We start from the raw sequence: 24,964 nt of genomic DNA on the forward strand, positions 1-24,964 counted from the left end.
TGTAAGATGCTATTAGGCAGCACATGGGGCAGGAGACTGAGGATGCATGTAGAGAAGCAATGAAGCTGAATCAAAATTCCTACTCCTTAATGGGTAGGGAGAGCACTGGCAAGTGGTCTGGCTGCGTGTTCCTGCCCCTCTCTGCTTAAGTATCCGTAGTGCATGTTTTATCCCTTTTGCAAACTGGCACAGCTTAGTTATCTGGCAAAAATCTTCATTGTTTTGCTACTTTAGTTGGCTTAGATTGGTCGGTTGGCTGATCAGGGATTCAGATGGTGAAAGGGAGAGGAATGGTGTGTACAGCTGGGAGCCAGGCAGGAAAAAAAGGAAAAACTGAGCAGAGAATGTTGGCTCTTTTGGCACAGCAGGCTGTAAGGTCAGTGTAAACAGTTTCGTCTAATCAAAGCTTCCTAGGCAGGAGCATGCTGTGCTGCAGAACTCTGCACCATATGCATCTCAGTCAGAGACTGAAAAATGCATGTTGTAGGAACAAAATTATATCTGGAGCAAGTCCAGGGTATGTATAATGTTTTAAAACCATTAATTTAGCTGAAAGCCTTCAATTAAGTAAAATTGCTATATTCATTAAGCATCAGTCACCCTTAGCTTTAAATTGCCTCTTGGGGAGAGATTCTAATTAGGTGGATTTCTTGATTAATTACTAGTTGTTAAACAGCAATGACTGATTACGAATGTATAAATGTAGACTGTTGTATATACTGCTTGCTTAAAATAAAACAATTTCCAGGATAAGCTAAGTACCATAGTCACATCTGAAATCAGGTGCAGAGCTGCAATCATGGTCACTTTAGGAACAGTTTACATTAAACTTGTTGGAGAGAAAAGCTGTTTTAATTGTTCTCCTGCTCAGGACACTGGATTTGAAAAGACAAGTTAAAAAAAAAGTCTTAACACTTTATAGTTTTCAGTTGTTGTAGCTCATATTTATTATCTGATTTTGTATTTAATTCTAGAAATTTGAAGCTAAGTGTTATAAACAAATATTCATGTCTAGCAGATTTTGAGAGTTCTAATCTCAATGCTGTAGTTCATGATTGGAGAGTACTAACTACTTTCTATATACTGTCTTGCAGCTAAGTGATGAGGAGGTAAAGATTTAATATTTTGCTGACATACTTCCATATTATAGGGTATATGTTTGGCTGTTAGATATTTAATATTTAGCTGCTATTACTTTCTCTGCATGTTAACTGAAGCACCATAATGTTAGAACCAATAAATTCAAAAACAAAATCTGTTTTACCTGATGTGTGAATTTTCTCTGTTTTCGCTTATATGGACTAGTTTAAACATTATTTATGCATAGCAGCTGCTGTAAGGGCTTTCTGGGTGTCATAGGATAGTTCTGAAACTAACTGACTTGCATGCCTTTGCGTTATTTGCATGTTGCCTTTGATTTTCTTCTGAGGCTGCCAGTTATCAATAAACATTTGATACTTGTATTTTAAAAAGAAGACTCCACCCTCACCCTACCCCCCCCCCAATCTCTTCTCATTGTGGATGAAAAACTTCATAAAATCAAAGGAACTTAAAAAATAAAATAAGGGTTTTGCAAGGAAATGTTTAATGGAAGACATATGGTTCTGATTGTTAGCTTTTACTGATTATGAACTATTTTAATATTGGGGCAGGGATTTCAGGAACTTTTCCTTTGCAGAAGATGAAAATACTCTCTTGTGTAAGAAACTGGTAGCTGTATATAACCTGTAATACAGACAACTGTAAAAAAGTTTCTCTTTTTCTGGACATAACTAGAACCATGTGCTTCCTGAAACCTGCCATAAGAGGTTGGCTTTTTTGTAAATCTGTGATAAACATGCTGAATTTCCTTGTAGTATTAGATTTCCTGTAATTTCTTGGGAGAAAAAAATGCAATTACTAAAATTTGGACAGCTACTTGGGACCCAGTAAAGTGTTTAATGCAACCTAAATGGAGGTTCAGAGTATTTCCTAGTTAATAGCAAGGTAATTTTTTTTTTTTTTATTTTATTTTTTTTTATTTTTTTTGTTTGCTTATTTGTTTTCCCCGCTTCAGCCAAATAGATTGAAGCAGCTTGGCTTGATAGCAAGAGCTTCTGAAGACAAAGTACCTCCTGAAAAGCCTAGGGTGGCTTTCCAAACACCGGTGCCTTCAGTCTCTCCATTGAATGAAGACTTTCACAGGGGACTAGCCAGCACTCTTGGTGACATAGCAGCTCCCAGGTTTTTTGCTGTCATGTTCATTTTGCACATTAAATAAGATCATTGTTAAGCATGTTATCCCTGTAACGTAGACCTCACTGGTGCTATTGATCCTTCTCCAGGGAACTAATGAAGGAAGAAATAATACTTTGACAATTAATAGTAAAGTAAACTACTTTGCTCTGAAACAAACTTTTAATGTCTGTTTCTTCACTTTTGTAAAAAATCTGGGGAGGCTGGATTGTCTGTGACGACAGCTCTTTCTTAGTGTATGTTTGTGTAGAATAAGGGTTGTGTTGTAGCAATGATGTTCATGGCTATAATTTTAAACCATATTGCAAGAATTCTTGGGCACATGCCCAGCAGTGTCTGTATCGTTAGGAGGCTGATATGGCAGGAGTTCAGACTCTGTCAATTAAACGGTCCCCCAGGGCTAAGCCCAGGAATGCAGTGTGGGCAACAGCTTCCACTAGGTGCTGTGACTTCAAACTAAACTGTTTAGGGAGGTAAAAGGAGTTTTAGGCATGTGGCTGAAGTTGTGCTGTGCCACTTGCCCTTTGATCAGAAGACTAATCCTTAGCTTGTTTTATTTACTGATACTGATATAGCCTGTAGGTATCATTAACAGAATCAGTTAAAGAGGGCGTACTTGGTGTATGTTCTTTAGATTTCTGGAATAGTGATGGTTGACGTACTTCCCTACCCAGACTTATGAATGGCACTAATGAGATGCCTTGGGCTAAGCTAAATCTAGAATTTTCCCCTAGTGAATTCTCTCTCTCTCCCCTCCCTCTCTCCCTTCCCCCCCCTCGCCTTCTTTCTTCTTTTAATGATCTCTTTTCAGTGGTACAACAAAACAAGAAATTATGTTCCTCTTTCTTTAAGGCTTGCACCGATGCCACCACCTCCACCACCAGTGTTGACAGACAACTATAGAACGCCTTATGATGATGCATATTACTTTTATGGGGTTAGGAATCCTTTGGATCCCTATCTTGCATATTGTAAGTTGATGATTTTAGGTGAATTGGTTGTTAGAGTGACTCAGAGGACTGCTTTTCACCTAGTTAAATGATGAATAATGTAGAACTAATAATAGCAATTTAAACTCATTTCTTAGATGTGTATTGAATGAAAAGTAGGCTTTTTGCCAGTATTGGTTTTCAAAGAAGTAGTTTTCTCCAACTGCAAAAGAGGATATGGAATCCAGAAGTTTTGTTAATTGCTTGAACAAGGTCTAGTCTCAGCTACTTAGCCACTACTCCTCCCACATAATTTTCTTCACAGTTTTGGTAATGAAAGCATCATTTTCTAGAGTTGCTTAAATCATGTTATAATTGATTACATGTTTAGGTTTTATTACAATCCAGATATGATTTTAAATATTTTTAAAGGAGCTGTAAGAAGTAATCAACCATTTTATCTTAAGAATTCCTTTTTTTTTTTTTTTTTTTATTTTTTTATTTTTTATTTACCATTTGCTTCATGATGATTTCATGAGTGAAACAACTGTGATGTGTTGGGGAGGGGCTGGATTTATATGGTGTTTGGTTTCTTTTTTCCTTGTTTTTCCTTTTTTCTAATTTTATTTCTATTTTTTTGCTTTTTCTTGTTTTCCTTTCTTAGAAAAGTTTGTTATAGAAGTTGAGAGTCCTGTTTGTAATTCTGCAGTTTGTCTCTGTTCTTTTAAGTAATGGCAAATGTTTATGTCTGAGCATTCAAAATTTCAAATACTAGTTATTTTTTGTTTTACTCTTTAGATGGCCCAGGTATGGGCCATCTGCAGATGGGAATGCAACCCACACCTAATCTGGATCCTTCTTTAGGTCAACCCCCAGCGGAGCAATCTGTGTAAGTATTATTTTATTCATATTCTTTGTATTTTATCTGTATTGACACACTTTTCATGATGGAAGTATTTTGCTGACAAATGGATATGCCTTGAAAATAAAATACATTAAAGACAATTCTTCAAACTTTTAATGAAGAAATTCTATCTAAACATTATTCAGTGAAATCTTAAAAGTGACCATCAGTGACCATCTTAAAAACCTAAACGTACACAACTCCATGGGACCTGACAACATCCATCTGTGGGTCCTGAAGGAGCTGGTGAATGAAGTTGCTAAGCCACTGCCCATCATATTTGAAAAATCATGGCAGTCAGGTGAAGTTCCCAATGGCTGGAAAAAGGGAAATATAACCCCCATTTTCAAGAAGGGGAAAATGGATGACCCAGGGAACTACAGACCAGTCAGTCTCACCTCTGTGCCTGGCAAAATCTTGGAGCAGATTCTCCTGGAAGGCATGCTAAGGCACATGAAAAACAAGGAGGTGGTTGGTGACAGCCAGCATGGCTTCACTAAGGGGAAATCCTGCCTGACCAATTTGGTGGCCTTCTATGATGGGGCTACGAAACTGATGGACAGGGGCAGAGCAGTTGATGTCTTCTATCTGGACTTGTGCAAAGCGTTCGACACTGTCCCACGCGACATCCTTGTCTCTAAATTGGAGAGACATCAATTTGATGAGTGGACCACTCAGTGGATAAAGAACTGGCTGGATGGCCGCATGCAAAGAGTTGTGGTCAATGGCTCAATGTCCGGCTGGAGACCGGTAACGAGTGGTGTCCCTCAGGGATGGGTGTTGGGACCGGTCTTGTTCAACGTCTTTGTCGATGACATGGACAGTGGGATTGAGTGCGCCCTCAGCAAGTTTGCCAATGACACCAAGCTGTGTGGTTCAGTTGATACACCAGAGGGAAGGGATGCCATCCAGAGGGACCTCGACACACTTGTGAGGTGGGCTGATGCCAACCTTATGAAGTTTAACCATGCCAAGTGCAAGGTCCTACACCTGGGTGGGAGCAATCCCAGGCCCAGCTACAGATTGGGCAGAGAAGAGATTCAGAGCAGCCCTGCAGAGAAGGACTTGGGGGTGTTGCCTGATAAGAAACTGAACATCAGCCAGCTTCAGTGTTCTGCTCATAGCCCAGAAAGCCAACCGTATCCTGGGCTGCATCAAAAGGAGTGTGACCAGCAGGTCGAAGGAGGTGATCCTGCCCCTCTACTCTGCTCTCGTGAGACCTCACTTGGAGTATTGTGTGCAGTTCTGATGTCCTCAACATAAAAAGGACATGGAACTGTTGGAACAAGTCCAGAGGAGGGCCATGAGGATGATCAGGGGACTGGAGCACCTCCCATATGGAGGCAGGCTGAGAAAGTTGGGGCTGTTCAGCCTGGAGAAGAGAAGTCTGTGTGGAGACCTCATAGCAGCCTTCCAGTATCTGAAGGGGGCCTACCAGGATGCTGGGGACGGACTCTTCATCAGGGACTGTAGTGACAGGACAAGGGGTAATGGGTTCAAACTTAAACAGGGGAAGTTTAGATTGGATCTAAGGAAGAAATTCTTTACTGAGAGGGTGGTGAGGCACTGGAATGGGTTGCCCAGGGAGGTTGTGAATGCTCCATCCTTGGTGGTGTTCAAGGCCAGGTTGAATGAGGCCTTGGGTGGCATGGTTTAGTGTGGGGTGTCCCTGCCCATGGCAGGGGGGTTGGAACTAGATGATCTTAAGGTCCTTTCCAACCCTAACTATTCTATGATTCTATGAAATCATGTTTTTCTATGGATTTATGAAAATGTTTGAGACGCTGAAGTGCAAGGTTGTGGAAAACAGCAGCTCTTAAATATTTCAGGCAGGTTTTTTTTTAATTTTTTTATTTTTTTAAACTTAAATTTTTTAACAACTGTCTACCTCACCTCCCTTCCACCTCCCCCCTTCTGGACCCTCTGATGTTTTCCTTTTATACGTGTGGTTTTTCTAATTCAGAAGTAGCATTGGACAGAGGAATTCAGGAGATGGACAATTAAGCACAGGAGTATTTTCTGAAGAAAAAACAAAGCCTTCCAAAGAGGCAACATTATCTTATCAACAAGAATTACAACAGCAGGTACTGAGTGATAAAGTTTCTGATGCTTTCTTCTTTTACCATTTAACATCCAATAGTTGTAACTCTAGTACTCTTTCAAACATATTTTATTTTGCAAGTAAAAAGCTTTTTTAACTCCTCTCCCTTCATCACTTCCCCCCATTCCATTTTAGCTCTTCATTTTTTTTTTGGAGGCAGAGAAGAATGTTAAGACTGACAGCAGACTAGTTCCGGACATGGATTTTTATATAATTATTATCATAAACATCTAGCAGCATCTTAAAAGCAATGAGATGTATTGCTCTGATACTTCTATTATACTTTTGAGCATAATAATTATTAGAAACGCTCTAATTTCACGAAGTTCTTCATGATCATTTGGATACTAATTCAAAAGCTTTCCTAATGTTTACTTCCAGTGTATTTGTAGGTGCAGTCTTACCTCTTTTCAGCTTCTTTTGATAGGCTAGACAAATTTCTTGAGTCTCCTGTCTTCCTGGTCCCCTCTGATCCTAGTGGTTTTTAGCAGCTGCACCTAATGGGAGTTTTTATTCATAAAATGTATTCAACCATGATAATATATGTTATTTCAGAAGAGGATTTGCTAGAACCTAGTTCAGCCTCACTGACATTTTCTTACTCTTCTTTCTGTGTTTGTTCAGTGAAGGTTAATAATTACTATAAAAATATTCTAGGTCTGATAGGGATAAAGAAGAGGCTTCCAATTAAACTAAAATTAAGAATAGATATGTAAGAATCGTGTCTGATATTGTACTTATGTTCTCTGAAGGCGTTTTTTTTCACCATAGTCTTCACTTGTACTTCTATAGAAGTAAATTTTATCTTGCCATATCAGAGGCTGCACAATTTGACATAAAGGTCTAAAAGATGTTGCACAATACAGTCTTTCAAAGTTACTGTGCTGCTTATGGTTGAAAGCAAACAGAAGGTATTCTGTTTTTTTTCCTGTAGACAAACCTGACTGACCGTTTTTGTTAACAGTCAAAGGGGCTAGATGGGTCTTTGTATTGACTTATTTCATCTCTTAGGAGATAAGACTACTTAAGAAGGAGAAGTGTTTATCTAATGCACAGAAAAAACAAACTTAAGGAAAACACAGCTACCTGCATACTAGCTAATGTTTTAAAAGCTTTGAATGGAAGATGAATTTTTTTTTTTTTGACAGCTGCTGTTTTTATAAATGCTACATGAAGTTATTAAGAGACTGTAACTGAAATTTAACCTGATTTTGAAGAAAAGGAGAAACAAACCATATGAACAGTTCTGTGTTACTTGCATACATCATCATCTATTACTGCAGAAAACTATTTTATGAATGGTTATAGAGTTATGTAGCATTCTATTAAATCATTAATTGTTAGGAGTCTTTATCTCATGTCATTTCTAGTCTAAGTTTTGGTTAAACGAAACATCCCAAGTTGAGAGAAGCAAGTGCTGTAGTATTGTAGGATTTTGCCTGTTTAATTTTCAGGCAATCTCTGTGTCAAAGATCCAAAGTTATGGGAGTTTTGATCTGCTGCACGTGTCAGTTGTGACTTTTTCTGAAACCTGGAAGTCTTATAATGTGTATCTATATGTTTTTCTGTGATTATGCACGACTGGAAGTGCATGTTTCAACAACAGTGCTCAGTGTACTGTCTGCAGTATAGGCAGTGAAATGTTTGCAGTTTGCTTGGTATAGATGGGGGAATGAATAATTATAGCTCTCAGTTTGCTCTTTTAACTTTCAATTAAAATTTATTGACTAATCAATAATATTGATTACTCAACATATCAATATATTGATATTTTTATGTAACTGACTTTGGCTTGTTTTTAGATAAGAGAGAGGGAGGAACGACGCAGACAAGAGAAGGAGGAGAAGGAACGCTATGAAGCCAAGTTAGAAGCAGAAATGAGGAATTACAGCCCCTGGGGAAAATGTGGTGGTGGTGCTCCTCTCAGAGATCCAAAAGGAAATCTGATAAGTAAGTTTGCCAAAACTATGGGTTGTATTTTCAAGATTGATGTTTTCTTGCTCTTGTAAAGGCTCTATTCAGATATGTTATTCCTTGTTTTGCAACACTGGTAGCCCTTTATTGACAAATAGATGTACTTGTTTGAAGCAGATGCACTCTAGGAATACTTCAGTGAGTAATTATTTTGATTTCTGTAGAATCATTCAAGGAGTACATTTTGAACAAAATGAGAAGCACGGGATATGTCAGCTAGAGTTAAGGACACGATGCAATAGTAAAGGAGGAAAACAAGCTGTTAGAATCATCGGCAATACAAATGTGCTCAAGTCTGTTGTGAAGATTTTTTTTTTTTTTTTTTAAATTCTTTTTTTTTTTTAAAGTATCTCCTAGACTTAGAAATCTCTACTTGTGACATGGAAAATGGAAGCATGCCTGAATAAATATAGAAAGTTAAGTGGAATATTTAAATTTACCCAAGTAACACTGCCGGCGAACAGCTATATAAATAGCAGTCAGCAGTAATGTTTTTTAAAGTTTGTTTTTTCCCACATGTTGTTTCATAGAAGATGGAAGCAGTGAGCTGGGAGATAGCTATGATCAGGCAAGTTGTTCATCCACCCCTCTAGTACATCAGAGATAGATGTAAGATTAAAACTCAAATTCCTGATCCTGGTTCTTAGTGAGCCCTTCAGGAATATTTTATCTAAAATTAACATAGTAGATAAGCACAATTAGATTTTTATGTTTCAAAATCTTGGCCTGTGCCAGCTCTCTTAATTCTTGCCTTTAGCATCTGAGTGAGTGAGTCTTACAGTTTTATAAGTATTGATTTTTAACATGAAATAAATTGGTTTTCTTGTTATTGGAATATAATGTTGAATTCTAATTAGATTTAAAAAATGTCTCCTGGTAATACGGGAATCTTTAAAGCATGGAGCACTTACTGGATAAGAGTTTATATATCAATAATTATAGTTTCAGTGTTATGACACCTGAGTGACATATGGATGAATTCATAGTGTAGTTTAAGGGAAGGAAATAGAGTTTAAATGTTTTTTAAAGATTGTGTGCCCAAATTAGAAGTTTAGAATCTTTTGTTGAGAATCCAAGCTTGTGTGTATCCCCAGAGCAAATAGAGGTATTCGCACTGCCTAACTTTAGGCACTGCATTTAAGTGTCTGGCTTCTCTAGATTTTACAGTGGTGTGAGTAGAGTGGGTCAGAGGAAAATGTAGGAATCTCATGTTAGCCTGAGCTCTTCATATTCCTGCATATTCTGAGAAGCTTATCTTCATCCGTAAATGGGGAACCAAAAGAAAGAAGTTTATTAGCCTGTTTTCCTGAATTACATGTGTAAAATTATTCTTTTTTCACCATAGTTTAGCAGCATAATGGTTAAGCTATGAGTCAAGTGTCATGAAACATAACATGCTTTCTGTCCTGTCTCTCTCTTTATATCTCTTCTTTTGTCTTTTTATCTTGAAAATGTCCGTAAATAGCTTTTGCGACTCAGATGTATGCAAAGGCTGCCCTATAGAGGGGGATGTTATTTAAAGTTCTTGAAATTTGTGTGCTTAAATGACTACAGTAATTCATGATTATCAGAAACACTTTTAACATCTCTGATTGGGGATTTTTGTGATATCTGGGAGGCACTGTGTAAATTGTGGTGTAACTGTTGGGTGGCATTGTTTTGCTTGTGTACAGAAATGTGCACCTGGATTACTACTGAAGACATGAAGATGAAAATACACTTCAATGTTCATTTATGCTTATTGCCCTTATAATAATCAAATAGAGATTCAGTATTTAAATTACCAGTACTGACCTCAAAATTATTTTACAGTTTTAAAGAAGGGGTGGTTTCTGAATACATGCTAGCCAACACAGACATGTCAGTCGTTCTTGTCTTTGAGCTCTTTATCTTTCCATTTCATGGCATTTTTGGTCAGGGGAGAGGGGGTTTTGCTCTGAAGAATCATTCCTGGCAAAAGAAACCCAACAAAATAAATCTTTTAATCAGTGAGTTCCTAATGATTAATCTTTTACTTACAGTTTCTGTATTCTTGTCTTTCCTTAAATATTTTGTTTCCATAGTTGGTGTGCCCATAAAAATTTGAGTCTGCTCAAAAATCTCTTTTTTGGAGAATCTGTGGTGAACGTGCGTTTTATGAGAATAAATTATTATAAACAGTTATTTCCCCTTTCCTTTAGCGGACTTGAATATGATGCACAAGCAAAATGAAGATGCGTATCATAATCCAGAGGCAAGACTATATGAAGATAAAAGGGCTAATGTATCTGTTGACCTAAGTTTGGCCTCCCCAAGACCTGAGAACACAGAAGCATCTACAAATAAAATAGCAGGTTTTTAAGAATACTGTATTATAGCTCTATTTATAGGTCTTAGTGATCAAAATTCTCTAGTTTCTTTACTCCTTTCTAGTAGTCCTATGATAGCGTTAGTGTTCTCTACCTGCAAAGTCACTATCGTGTTTCTTTCCCACACTTCTTCATTGCTGTCACTGTGTGCACTGAAGATGCGTTTTCTTATCTCAGTGATAACCAGTAACTTTGAGCACTGAACAGTCAGGATCAGTATATTAGTTTTTGGGTTCAGTGTTATCTAATCAAATCTTCATAGATATTTCTTTTAATTGACACAGTAAAATACAGCTGTATAGTAGGAATAAAAGGAGAAGGATCTGCAGATGTATGGTGTTACAGGTTAAAGTGAAATTGGTACAGTAACTAGGTTAACAAATTCCAAAAAGTTACAGGTAAATTAGGTACATATGCAGCCCTGTGCACTGCCTCCATGTTTCAGGGATTTTATTTTCCTGTTTAAAAACTAACGCATCTTTATCTTTTTACCTTCTGCAAGGCATCTAAATGAGAGCACTGTGGTACTCCAGACCTGACCCTAGTCTAAGCAGTTAAAACCTGACAGTATTCTAGGCAGACGATGTAAGAACTTTTATTTCCAGATATTCTTTTCAGCTGTTGCCTTGAATTACGGCTGTCATGAACTACCTTTTGAAACAAGTGTCTCAGATTCCTGCTTCTTCACTCTGGCTTGTTGTCTTAAATTTGCTTTGATTTTTACTTGTAACTTCCTTCCCCTGTTAGGTTTTGAATTTGTACAGACCTCTCCTTTTGCTCGAGGTAATGTGTTCGGTGAACCACCATCTCCCCAGCATCTTAAGCGACAGGAGTCGTATAAGAACTTTCTTCGTCTACAGGTGAATCCTCACACTAGTTTTCATCTGGTTAAACAAATTTTAACAAGAGGGGTTAATGTCAAAGTAAATAATCACTGCTGACAAAAGATTTTACCTGGTCATATCCAACTCTGTACACAAGAGGTATATTAAGAACTATGTACTATTGAGTCTCTCAGATTTTGCCTTACGTAAGAGATGCTCATAAAAGTGAGGCTGTTAATAGTGGCTTCATTAATATGGGTTCTCTCTATTTTTTTTTTTTTCCAAGTACAGTTCTCTAAATACAATATTGAGTTCTGAACTGTGCATACAGTACAAGTTTGCATACATAAATATGTAAAGAAACAAATATGTTTGCCGTTGGAAGTCTGTATGATACAAATGCATGTTTATCAGAAGGAATGATGATCAGTAAGACAATAATAGTGTAGTTACCTATTGATGGGCATATAAAATATGATTGTTCTTCTACTGGCTTCTATCTTCTGTCTGTAATACTTTGCATATAATCTTGTGCTGTGAGAATTAAATATCAAATTAATTAAATATCAATATCAGGGAAATCCTAGATAATTTTAGAGAATTTGAATGTCATACAGTAGTTTGATGGGGATTTCTTAAAAAGAAAAGAACAAGGTTTACTTCTATGTATAGTGCTGCAGAAAAGAATAAAGAATGGGCATACCTTTGCCTTTAGTAAGCCAGCACTGTGTCTAAAAAAAATTATAATTGTAGAAAGGAAAAAAGATAATTATGTCTTTTTTGTTTGGTTTAGTATATTCTGTTATTTAACCAGTAAAGAAAAGTGTTATTCTAGCACATGTGAAGTAGAGTTGATGTTAGGAAAAATCCAGGTTTTATCAGTAGCATTTATAATTTGTGTTCTTATGGGAAGTTGGTTCTGTAAATAGTGGCCCAAAAGAAATCATCTAATTCTAAAGGAATTTTGAAGCTGAAATGTATGACTGACCCTATAATTCTTTCAGTTGCTTCATACAATCTTTGTGCAAGTAGGTATTGCAGAAGTCATAGAAGATCATGATGGTAAATACTGAAGTTGAATACTACTTTGCTTTATTTTCTAGATTGAAGAAAAGAGACGTAGGGAAGAAGCAGAGCGACAAAAACTGAGACTGGAAGAGGAAAAAGAAGAAAAACAACTAGCAGAACAGAGGATGAGAATTCGAAAGGCATATGAAGAGGAACAAGAGAAGGAAAGAAGGAAAGAGGAGGAGGTATAGTATTTTGATACCTTGACTTTTTTCCATCTCAAATTGACCCTTCGTAATATTTGTCTTCTGGATTGAGGTGAACTGGGAAGTGTCCTGTGAATTGTTCTTTGTTTTAAAATGGGTCTAAATTAGCCACAGGAGAGGTTGAAAATTGCTGGTATTAACTAGCACATTTTTCTGACTTTTTATGGTATGCTACCAATTTGACGTACATTTTAATTCCTCTAAGAAAAGCTGTATAGTTTTATGATTGACAGTGGTGCTCTCCTTGCTAAAGGAAAGAAGACCAATAAAAAGCTTTGTCAAACTGGTGAATTTAAAAAAAAAAAATATCCCAAAACCAACCAACCAAAAACCCCCCAAACAAGCAAAAACAAGTGAACAAAACAAACAAACCCAAAACCCAAACCACCAGTTTTTTGTTAGCCTCTTAAGCCTAGCTGTCATGGAATTATTTGTATTCTGAACCTAGCTGTACGGGAAGATTTTGTAAAGCCTTTTTTTTGAATTGGCCAGGATATATCTTTGAGATAAGAATACTGCTTGTTTTGGAAGAATGGCAAGGAAATCTAATGAATACTTTTCATGGAGATAAACTTGTGATTTAATTCAAACCCAGAAGTTTTATTTATCAGGTTTGGAAAATGGAATGAATTTGCATAATTCAGAATCTCATAAATAATTGTAGGAAAAGGACACAAGGCTATTGGTGATGGAAAAATCTCTCAGTATCTTGTGGGATTATGGAGGATCAGTTCAGGATGTAGGACTTCAAGATTTCCAAGACAGAACACTTAGCTTAGATTGTCTTTTCCTAGTTCGTGCAAGTTAGTTGGATGAGTGTTGTCTTCTGGATAATAGAGCTTGTGTAGTATAGAGTAGGAGGCTAACTGGTGTCATGGATTTTCACAGACACAAGACTAAGATAAGACTGGATGATGATTTTCCCTGTGGGCTTGTGATAGCATGGTGCATGTTTGCAGTAAGTTTTGTTTGAATCCAGATGTTTGGAAATGACTCCTACAGTTTAAACTTAACTGGTAGCAGATCTGGGGACACAAACTGGTGTTCATTGAAGTTACTAGGAATTCTGTTACATGATGTTAGCACAGCCAGGACTGCAGATGTTTAATATTTGCCTGGCATATTTTTTAATTTGAATGTTTGAAGTCAGCCTAATGAAATACACTTTTCATTTCATACTAATCACTTTGATTTGTAATTTAAATTTCTCAAAGACAAATAAAGCAAAACTTCAATAATGTTGAGTCTTTTTTATGTACTAATAATGTTTGTGTTACAGCGAAAATTGAAAAATAAAGAAATAATTCGATTAGATGAAGAGAGGCAAAAAGAGGCAGAAAAAAGAAGAAAAGAAAAAGAACGAAAGCAAAATGAACAACTTAGACAATATATTGAGAAAGAAAAGATGGAAGAAGAAAAGAAGATGGTATGCTTCAGTGACTTTCTAAGATAAAAATCCTACTTTCTAACTTTTAAAAATAACTGAATTTTAAAGGAATTGCATGATTTCTTAGACTTCTACCCTCAGTGTTCGCCTTTTAGTTTCTTGAGCTGTCATACACTTAGCGCACACACAGAGAACAGCTAATCATAAAATCAGACAGACAGCGGCAGTTTAGCTTGCTGATCAAATCTTCATTTAAAAAAAAAGTAAAGGCAATATAAATAAGAGCAAGCTGCATTTTATGGTTAAGTTTTATATCTGCTGTTAAGTACCCTGGCCTGCTGTTTCTAACCCCAAATACAAATAAGAATAAGGTTACATAGTTTAGAGGACTGTAGGACTGTTCATCTTTAACAGTGTTATTCTTTGTATCTTAATTATTTTTTTCCTTGACCTGGATGATGTAGAAGTCCATCACATAGAATTCTGATGGACAAAATCTAAGTAAATTATAAAACTATTTCCCTTCTAGAAATGTCTACATGTCATTTCTCTAAAGTAAACAGAAATGATGAAAGTGTTTAGAGGAAAAAAGATACGTAACTTAACCATAAATTAAAACCCTACATCCAAGGAAAAAAGGGTTAAAATTACTGTAGGTAGAAAATATAATCACAGGAAATAATTTTTGCGATAACTTTATGCAGTTAAGAGTTGAAAGCAAATTAAATAAATAAATAATTAAAGTAAGCAAAAGCGTTTTTCTGTCAAATGAAAAATATTAGCAAAGCTCTTTCTGTTGATGATAATACTTTATTCAGAATCTATAGGAATGTAATTTCTTGCTTTCCTCCTTTCAGATTTCAAGGCAACCTTCTCCTGTTGTTCCTGCTCTTCAGAGCAAATTAATAAGAAAAGAAGAAAGGATTCCCTCTGCTGAGAGCCGTACATCTTACTATGCACAAGTACGATTTTTATAGTAAACTTTTACTGATTTACTTAATGTTTTTTATTTTATATTTTAATGTTTGCCAGTTATTCCCGGAATACCATAAATAACTGGAGACAGTCTTTATAGTAGCCGGTCTTGTAGCTCGGAAATTTAATGTTCAATTTTATTCAAAATACTGAAGAAAATCTGGAGCAGTGTTATTTTTTTTTCTCTGCATGTGCATTTTCTGTAGAGATGAGCACCTGATTTTTGAGTGTACATACACTGTCCAGACTCTTACTAAGAGTCTAATGATCCTAAGTTTTAGGATAAAAAAGTTTGTGTCTAATCTGGCAACTCACTGTGTTCACTCAGAGAACTTAGCTCAGGCATGAAGTTGATTCCTAGCTGTTATAATGTAATCATCTATGATACTTGAATTTCAGGCTGCAACTTCTTTGCAGGCTTTGTTGTTGTTTTTTTTTTTGTTTGTTTTGTTTTTTTTTGCTTTGTTTTTTTTTTTTGGTTTTTTTTTTGGTTTTTTTTTTTGGGGTTTTTTTTTTTTTTGTTTGTTTTTTTTTTTTTTACCAACCGTATGAACTGGGTAAAAACTTAGAAAAATGAGTTTGCCATGAAAAGGATTATTTGGCAAATACTTTTTAGTGAAGCTTCAGAAAATGTTTTAAGTAAGACTTTAGACCTTACTCAAAACTTGTTTTTCCTAAATGTTCTGAATGCTCTGGAGGAAGGTCAGCTTATTTCTGTCTTTGCAGTACGTGGTATACCTTTGCCTAGATCTCTGAATAGTCTATTATGATCTCAAGGTCCTTTCCAACCCTAACTATTCTATGATTCTATGATTCTATTATAGGTATTATCATAATAATTTAGATTACACAGTTAAAGATGAGATTTTAAAAAACCTTAGGCATTAACAACCTCTAAAGTTACTAGTCTGTCTTCCAGAAGTAGAGGTAGTTAATTTAAATTAGACATATAACAAGGAAATAAAATGTACTTATATCTGCTATATTTTCTTCCTTTGGCATATCAACATTTCATATTCATTATGATCACTAGGATCCTCCACAACCAAGGGCTCCTTCTCCACCTGTCCCCGCTAGAAGAAATCAGTTGCGTGCATTTGGTAGGTATCATTTTTATTGCAAGCTCACTTCCTATTACAACAAAATTGCTCTCAGTTACAGTTCTCTTTCTTACCTGCAAAGGAACTGTCTTACAAAGTCTGTATTTCTATGTGTTCCCTCTGTCTTAATATTATCAGTTTATTATTACAGTGTGTCTGCTGTATTAATGTAGAATAAAAATGCATTTATTATGTGTCTTCATCAGGAAATATTTTTTTGGTAAAAATTCTGATAATGAAATAATCTGCATGGGAAGCGCTGGTCTTTCAGTCAAGACAGTGATGAAGGCTGTTTGCAAAATGCGAGAGTTGGATTGGCTGTGTTAAGTATTAGACCAACAATGTGTAGAGCATTGCACTCCTAACTCTTAAATTCTACTTTTAGTGGTGGTTTTAAAATTCAGATGGGCTGGGAGGATCTCCTTTGCTCTTTATATGTTAGTTATCTTGACAATATGTAGGTGGAAAGCAGTAATTTTCCTTCTGATTCTTTTTTACAAGTATAAAAGAAGCATCACATGGAATGTAACAATAAATGATGTCCTAAAATGCTACCCACCTGCAGTCAATACCAGGGTCCATCCTGGGGAATTACATCTCTTCCACTCGATGGAGGGCAGAGTGGTTCTTAATGCAGCTCTAGGAAATCAATTGACTCAGACCACCTATCATGACAGAAATAAAGATACACTAGTTAAATTTTATATTTGAGGATTGAAGTTAGAAAAATGTGCTTGCCTTCTAAGTGCTGGACTTAGAAAAGGTTAATAAAATATCAGATTGTTAAGCATGTTATTTGGAAAATAAGGAATTGATGAAACTTTTAACTTGTGGAGGAAGGCTGTTCTGACCATAAAAAAACAGCTTAGTCCCAAAGTAAATCTAAAAAGTCAACATAAACATATACTAAGAATAAGTGTTGAAATTAGAACTCTCAAACACTTAAGAGAGTCTGCACTTTAGCTGACAAATATCGCAGTTTTGAGTCAGGAAACAGAAATGAGGTTGTGTGCTTGCTGATACCACCTCTAATCCTGTCACCTGCCTCTGGAACTCTGAGGACTGTAGATTTGCTGATTTCAAAATAAGGCTATTTACTGGCAGCACCCAGTTGCTGGTATTTCATTTTCCTTTTTTAAATACAGTGAAACATTTCCATTGAAGTTTGGATGCTTTCTGCTGTTCAGGGGATCTGGTCCTTGTGCAGTGTCAAAATACAAGCTGTGACCTAACTTCTAGTGTATCAAATGCTGTGATTCTTGTGCTTGTGTAATCCTTTTTTAAATTAACAGTTTGTTATCTTGCCTTTTTTTTTTGTTGTTGTTTTTTTAGTTTTGTTTTCACCTTCCGTTTATGAGATGGGATGAAAAATCTCTCTGACACTTTATTTTTAAATTGTTTGTGTTAAATTCCAGAGGAAAGAAAGAATATGATAAATGAGTTATCAGAGATGAGAAAACAGCTTCGTAGCGAAGAGAGGCGGCTGCAGGAACAGTTGCTAAATGTAGCCAGTGAAGATGTACCGATTAAACGGTGAGAATTTCATCTTCAGTTTTAAAAGTTAGATTTTGCATAGCAACTCAAGGCTACTGTGTATTAATAGTTATTATTAGCTGGCTAATGTACTTGAGTGAAATGGAATATAAAGATAGAACTTGTGTATGAGCTTTTCTTCATTTTTTCTAATGTATATTTTTTTTTTGTGGAGAATTTTGGTAAAGCTTCATGTAAGAATGGTTGTACTGGTAAGATAGAAAATTGCAATACCCTGTCTTGGAGAGTGGTCCAGAATAGATGTCTGTGGCAGAATCTTATCTCATTACCTTTTTTCCTAGGGTGTAATTTGTATCTGTAAACTGCAGTACTAGTGCTGATGAATATGCTCATGAATAGCATATTGCTGTTGGAAGTACTTTCTTTTTTATTGAAAATCATGCACTTTTCAATAAAAAAAATTGGCTTACTTACTTCCAAAATATATTAGTTAATCATGCCAATTAGTTGGTGAAGATTAATCAGATCATCAGTCTTGGTTCCACTCTGTAAATGATTAGTGTTTTTTTAAGTTATCCCTTTTTCTAACGCAATATGCAGTGTCATTACTTTCAAATTTATTTTCTGGTTTTGATAGCTTTACTTAGATAAAAGATAATTTAGATAAATTTTAGATAAAAATAAGATAAAAGATAGGAGCTTTATAAATATTATATTTCCATCGAACTTACTAGTATTACAGAGTTTAATTTTATTCTGCTTGGTTTAGAAACTTTTCAAGTGGGAGAAGAGAGCAGAATCAAAAGGACATATTTGAGATGGCCAGGCTTCGTCTGCAGGCTCCAGTAAGGCGACTTTCCTCAAAAGAGGCACGGGATCCTGTCAATATACAAAATATCCTGGAATTTAATGAACTTAAACACAAAGGCAGGTAGATCTTCTTGTTATTGATGAAGAAAAGTAGTGAAGCATCCATCCTCTTGCATGCCACCCAGGATTTAAGGACAGAAATAAAAGTCAGGCTTTTCACAGTTACTGCCCATATTCAACATACTTTGTAGACAGCATTTTGTATATGTATATATCTCTCCGTGTGGCTGTTTCTACAATTGCACACAATACACATTGTGATGCCGAGTTATCACTCAGAATACTCACCTAGCTTCTAGTCCTTGCTGCTTAAATTTCTTAAGCTTCTTACGCATTTCTTAAGGCTCTTATGCATTTGATACTACAATGTTACTGAAAGTGGACTGAATTAGATTTATGGGTTTTTTTACCCACCAACAAATTACAATTCTGTGTAACTTTCTGTTCCTCTTTTACCAGAAAATCATTGCAAAAGTGGCTTATCCTCTTGGGCAATGTCACCATTATTTTTAATGTTTTTTATTACCTTGTATCTGTCGCTAGCTCTTTAAAGATGTTTTTCAGAAATGTTGGCTTAGGGAAGAATTTAAATTTCATGTCTTTGCTCTAGATTCTGAAACGCGTATGGCCTTGAGGCACATGTATCCTGATCCTCCAAAAGATGACCAGACTCTAGAGATTCAACAGCAGGCACTGTTGAGGGAGCAGCAGAAGAAACTTGACAGAATGAGAACAAGGAGAGAAACAGAATGTAAGGAATGGATGATCTCAGATAATGATTTTTGTTTATTTGTTTTGTATTTTATAAGAATTAAAAACCACCAGCTCTACTTCTTTCAAGTTTAGTGTCAGCACTGCGGTACAAAACAGTAAAACACTGGATGCTGAAATGCTGTCACAATGTAAAGCATAGAAAAATTGAATGCTGTTTTTTGTTTTTGTCTTTTCTTGGTTTTTTTAATTACTGTGGCTGTTTCTCTTTGGTTCCCTGAAAGTAATTTAACTAATACTTGAAAATAAAAAAATGTTTCTTCAATCTTTCCAAAAGTTACAGTTGCACCTGTACTAATGAACTCAGTTTTGCAAGATACAAATTCCTCAGAGAAGTGTTTTTCTCTCTAATTCAGACTGTCCTAACTAAGTTTCTGGAGAGAAAGTAACTTCATTTCTGTGGTGATTTAGCTAAACCAAACTCCCTTGTACTCCTTGGCGATATAGTAGGGGAAAGAGGGAGAATAAAGTTTGTTGGCCAAGGCACAGACAGGGAGGTTGCTTACTATTTGCTGTTGCAGGCAAAATGGTCTCGACTTGGGGGAAAATTAACCTAATTATCATAAAATTAAATAAATATTTAACTAATGATTTTGAGTAGCACAAAACAAAAAGACAAAAGTCAAACCCACACCTTTTCTGCCCCCTTCCTCATGCCCAACTTCACTCTTTCACTCCTAATGGCCCTGCTCTCCTTCCTTGGTACCACACTGGGTTATGCTCAGTCCCTTGATGCAGCGGGTGGTGTCAGGCCATTGGGAATGGATAGCTGCAGTCAGTACATAGCAGTTTCTCTCTGTTACTATCTTCTTGCTCCTTTCTGCCTGCTCCACCATGGTCTCCTCCAGGGGCTCACTGGGAGTCTATGCTCCCAGGTGCTTGGAGCACCTCTTCCCCCTCCTTCTGCACTGATCATGTTGTCTGTTGGACTGCTTCTCACACACTTTTGTCTTTACTCCTCACTGCCATGCTTTGTTTTTTCCTTTTCTTAAATATGTTTTCACAGAGGCACAACAAGCTTGACTGATGGGCTCAGCCATATCCTGCAGTGGGTCTGTTGTGGTACCAGCTGTGCCCAGCAAGGGGCAGCCCCTGGTATTTTCCTGCAGTCCTCCCCTTGCCACAGACACCCAGTACAATTTCAGGTTGCTCTAGATGTTTTTTTATCCTTAGAGATGAGATGAAAGTTTGGCATAAAAATGCCCAAACACATCTGAAAGGAAAAATAGTTACACCTTTCCATAAGGCTTTAGAAAAACCGCATGCCTCTTCTTAACCCTGGTTGTGCTTTGAGGCTTGTTTGTGTTACCTGTTAGTAGATCCATATGTGAGTAAGATCAACAAAATTGGTACCAACATGTGAAGGGTGGTAAGTTGCTTGCAGGATGTTTGGTTTAGTACCCTGTTAAGTGTCACCCTATTTCATCTTGGACAAACGTGTTGGTGTTCAGACTGTATGCAATATTTCTTATGGATAACAGCATCTCAGTTTCAAGTAAGTGTATCTGTACAATTTCCTGTGTTAATTGCAAGCTCTGGAATATCCTTTGATGTCTAAATGAATGTGTAGGGGTGTGTTCAGTCTTCCCCTTTGTGAGATTAACTGAAATGATGAAAACAATTCACTAGCTTCAGCTGAGTTCTGAGGATTGGTTTCGATTTTCCACCATTAGAATATTTTTCAACAGGCCAATTTGAGAAGGGTTTTATTTATGTTGTCTGGATTGGAACTTCCACCATCTAGAAAGCAAATTTACCTTTTCATTAATTTTAAGGGTAAGAAATCATTTTAGACGTCTGCTAAATGAATAATGCAGGCTTATATGGTGACAGCCTGAAGAGGCATTGCCTAGAACAGTTTAGATTAGTTGATAGACAAGCAGCTGATTTTGAAAAAGATTTTCCACTGACACTTGTAGAGGATCCTTGAGCAGTTTTTCCTCTCTTTCTCTTACTGCTTTATAACATCATTTAACTTTATGGTCTGTCACTGTGTACTGAGCAAGAGAATTAATTAGTTGCTATGTATGACTCTATTTCAAGTTTATTTTCCTTGGAGACAAGTTCACCATCTTCCTCCCACTGGAAATAGATGAGTAGTTTTATTGTCTGATTTAAGGCAGAAAGGATGAGTTAAAGCAATATGTATTCTTGTATTGTAGGTGAAATATAGTATTATAGGCTGTAATGGCAAAGGCTTACCTTTTCCTCCAAACTAAAGTGTTCTGTGCTTTATATGCTTTGTATACTGTTCCCTCTGTTATGTTTTCTCTTTCTTTTTTTTTTTTTCTCTTTATGTAAAGAAATATGTGCACTCTTAGTGGAGAAACAACCTGAGGAACTAATGATTTTTTTAAATGTCCAAAGTTTTTTAAATGCATGCTGTGTCCTTATAAATAAGGCAGTTATTTTGTAGACTTCTGGATTATTATTATTATTTTGGGGAATAGGAGAGAAAGGCACAGGAGCAGGTCTGATATTGTTGCACTGCAGTGCTGGGCTATGCTTGACTCTGCTTGAGTAGCCTATCAGGAATGGGCCGGTTAGTTGGTTCAGGAGGAGTGACAGCCTGTGTGCTATGGTGTTTGATGTTAAGACAGAGGGTCAGCTACAGACTTTTGCTAGGCAGAGATGGAAGAAATAAAAACTATCTTACTAACTATTTTATTTGAACACTTAAACCAAATAAGAAGAGTAACTTCAGTTTTGGTTCCTTGTATATCCAGCATGCATGGGGTCATTGTTAGACTAACTTTCAGGATAGTTCTCTCTGCTCTCCAGAGGTGAGGTTTTTATCCTTAGAAAGTACTTTCCCCTGTGAAATGCTTGCCTGCTAGTTGAAGCTGTCTTTGAAAGCTGCAAACATGGTGTGCTCAGCATGTTGAGCATAAAATCACTCCTGGGGCTTTCTGCAGTCTCCTGCTCTGATTATTTGAGATTATTTCACTGCCAGAAATCAAGGGAACTGATTTCACCTAACAGTTTATTGTGACACAGCATCCTTCTTGCTAGTCAAATTGCTTGCTGAGATGGCCCACCTAGGGGAAAGCATCATTAGTCTTGAGTTCTGTTGATGTAAATGCAACTGTTTATCTATACAAACATGTCTATTCCTGGCAAGCAGATATCTAGACAATAGAACAAATGTTTTTTGAGTATCCATGAGTTTTAACTACAAAACTGTTGTAATATTTAGCTTCATGTAATGAGACTCCTGACTCACTCAGTCTAGCTTTTGATAGACCAGTAAAAATAACAAAACCCAAAGTGGAGTCAGGAAATGCATGGCTCAGGTGTTCCCTAATTATGGAAAAAAAATTCATTTTTGGCTCTCTAATTTTTGAAATTTGATACAGTATTGGTTTGGTTTTCTACCAATAAGTAAGAGCAGTTTCTCTCCATTATTGTTTTTCTTTTTTGTGTGTCCTAGCTGTGAAGTTAGATGAGTTCAAAGTGTAACAGTTTAGCACTAGCAACTACAGGGATGTTGAATACCATTAACTTCCACCTTTTTTTAAAACATTCAATTCATAAATGTTTTTAATGTATTTTAATTTAATATGTGAAGATGATGGCAAGAAAACCAAAACACTTATGCTAGGGAAGAAAGGATGATCTTTATTATAGTAAGAAGGCCATCCATTTTGAGTTCTTTGGTATACTTTGGAAAACGGATTTCTGTTTAAATGCTTTTTCATCTGAAATTACTTAACGTGGTGTGTTTTCTCAGTACCACGTTCCGGTTGCATTAGGATTCAGCGGTACGCAGAACATGATGAAAAAACACTTTTTGTTAGCTGTAGGACTGGGTATTGTTTAAGATGCAGCAATTCAAATAATAAATATCTTAAGGTGTTAACAAACAAAACATTAGAGGGTAAAAGAGAAAAATGGAGCATTTGCGCAGCAACCTTTTGTGCCCTGATGTGTTGCTTTGATGTCTTAAACCATGCTGCCTTCCAGAAGTTGATGTTTTTTACATTACTCAGTCAACTCCTGGACATGACCTTTCCATAGCAAGTGTTGACTGTGTTGTTGTAAACACAGCACAGAATTAGTTCTGACTGTTGCAGTGTAGACAGCTTTTTCAGAATTCAGCACAACTTAGTGTGATTTTAGCATTTAGTGAAGTGTGATTATATCTTCTTAAGAATACTGGTTTTTGGTAGCCACAAAACCAGTTATGCTTCCTTTTTCTGGATGGCAAGTCAGTTTTTGAACAAGTTGGGAAGCACTGATTTTTGTTAGTGGTAAACTGTATAGTTCTAGTGTGAAAAGTATGTTTGCTTTTGGGGAGAGACTGATGAATCCAGCCTTAAGAAGGGCTTGCACATGCTCAGAGTTCTTAGAAATAGCGTACTACTGAGTTCTGTTTGATTTCTGTGATTCTACATAAATTAACAAGGAAACTGGAATAAACGTTGCATTCAAAATGTTTTAAAAATGCTTATTGCAATGTGTGTAATTTTAAAGTAGTAATGATCTTCATTTTTTGTAATATGTTGATGAAACTTCTAATATGCTTTTAATACTTTTATCGTTTTGTCCCTTGTCTCTGTGTCTTTTGTTGATCAAGATGATTCTGCTTCTGGTGGCAACCCACAAACCATGAGACTGGTAAGAATTAAACAGCTTTTTATTATATTGCTTTGTCTTTTTCAAGTGCAAGAGATGCTATGCCTTTCCACAGATTTGGTGAAAGGAACTGCACTTAAAAAGACAGCAAGCATATTTACTTCTCTTGCTTATCAATACAATGAGTAACAGCTTCTTTAAACTTGACATACACATTGTTTATCTTTGTATATAGAGACAGTCTGATTCTTTAACTCCCTTCTTTTTATTGACTGGTACTTACTTTATATTCATATGATGTTAGATTGCTGCTGGGCGTGGGAATTAATAGAAAAAGCCAACCCAGAAGCTGTTGCTCTGAATTCAGGTGGCTTAAATAATGCACATAGCCAATAATTGTTATCTCAAATGGGATTTTTATTTTCTGACTTGGTGAGAAGAGTGAAAGAAAGTGCTGTCAAATTGGATTTCTACACTAACCTGAACTGCAAAATAACAAGAGTTCAGTTGTGTTTTAGGGGAATGTGGAAGCATACAAAATGGAAGACTGTGCAAGAGGAAAGCCATTAGCCTCAAGGATAATACTAACTCCACACAGGAATTAAATATTTTCTTATTAAAGTAAAAAAAAAAATCACCTTAATGTATTTTAAGGTTGTAATTTATGGCCTGAAGTTCTTCTTCAGAGCAGTGCTTTTCAGTAAAGAATTTGTTTTCTCTTCTGTTTCCTCTGATAGTTTCTACTGCTTTGATTTCAGAGTGGTTTGCAACATAAATTATTCCATAGTAGAATTTCTGTAACAAATGGTTGCAACTATGCAGTGAACTAGAAGTATTACTCTTAGTGCTTGTTATTACTGAGAAGAAATTTGTTGTTTTAATGCTTTGATATCAAAGATTGCATGTGGTAGGCTAAGTGAAACATGGAATCATTCTTCATTTGTTTGATACATCATACAAACCTTAGGTGCAAAGCTCACTTCTAGCTGACTGTTCTGAAACTCAAGCTGAGTTACAAGGATGTGTTTCTTGATGGAAATGACTGTGTTACACTGATCACCACTACAGTTGCCATGTGTAAGCACATTCAGCAAATGGGATTACTACAGAAAAATAAAAAATCCCTAATGCTTAAAGAGAACATGAGTTATTTAAAAATGTATAGGTATCTTATAGCCATAAAATAAGGAATAGTACAGAAGA

At 36.2% G+C, this 24,964-nt stretch overlaps 1 protein-coding gene across 11 annotated transcripts in view; it reads left to right on the forward strand.

Moving 5' to 3' along the window:
• Nucleotides 1-24,964, forward strand: part of CSPP1 (centrosome and spindle pole associated protein 1) — a 57,879-nt gene that overhangs the window by 23,444 nt on the left and 9,471 nt on the right. For 10 of the 11 annotated variants that reach the window (XM_080610949.1, XM_080610951.1, XM_080610950.1 and 7 more), the window contains 15 exons: nucleotides 2,057-2,223; nucleotides 3,088-3,206; nucleotides 3,963-4,053; nucleotides 6,032-6,152; nucleotides 7,972-8,119; nucleotides 10,324-10,476; nucleotides 11,239-11,351; nucleotides 12,419-12,568; nucleotides 13,869-14,015; nucleotides 14,834-14,938; nucleotides 15,985-16,051; nucleotides 17,467-17,584; nucleotides 18,315-18,472; nucleotides 19,026-19,166; nucleotides 23,763-23,803. In XM_080610949.1, coding sequence (XP_080467075.1) covers nucleotides 2,057-2,223; nucleotides 3,088-3,206; nucleotides 3,963-4,053; nucleotides 6,032-6,152; nucleotides 7,972-8,119; nucleotides 10,324-10,476; nucleotides 11,239-11,351; nucleotides 12,419-12,568; nucleotides 13,869-14,015; nucleotides 14,834-14,938; nucleotides 15,985-16,051; nucleotides 17,467-17,584; nucleotides 18,315-18,472; nucleotides 19,026-19,166; nucleotides 23,763-23,803 — 1,839 coding nt within the window. The remainder of the gene's footprint in view (nucleotides 1-2,056; nucleotides 2,224-3,087; nucleotides 3,207-3,962; nucleotides 4,054-6,031; nucleotides 6,153-7,971; nucleotides 8,120-10,323; nucleotides 10,477-11,238; nucleotides 11,352-12,418; nucleotides 12,569-13,868; nucleotides 14,016-14,833; nucleotides 14,939-15,984; nucleotides 16,052-17,466; nucleotides 17,585-18,314; nucleotides 18,473-19,025; nucleotides 19,167-23,762; nucleotides 23,804-24,964) is intronic. The other variant, XM_080610953.1, reaches the window with a different exon arrangement.

Source organism: Psittacula echo (assembly GCF_963264785.1).
Source record: "Psittacula echo genome assembly, chromosome: 2".
Lineage (NCBI taxonomy): Eukaryota > Metazoa > Chordata > Aves > Psittaciformes > Psittacidae > Psittacula > Psittacula echo.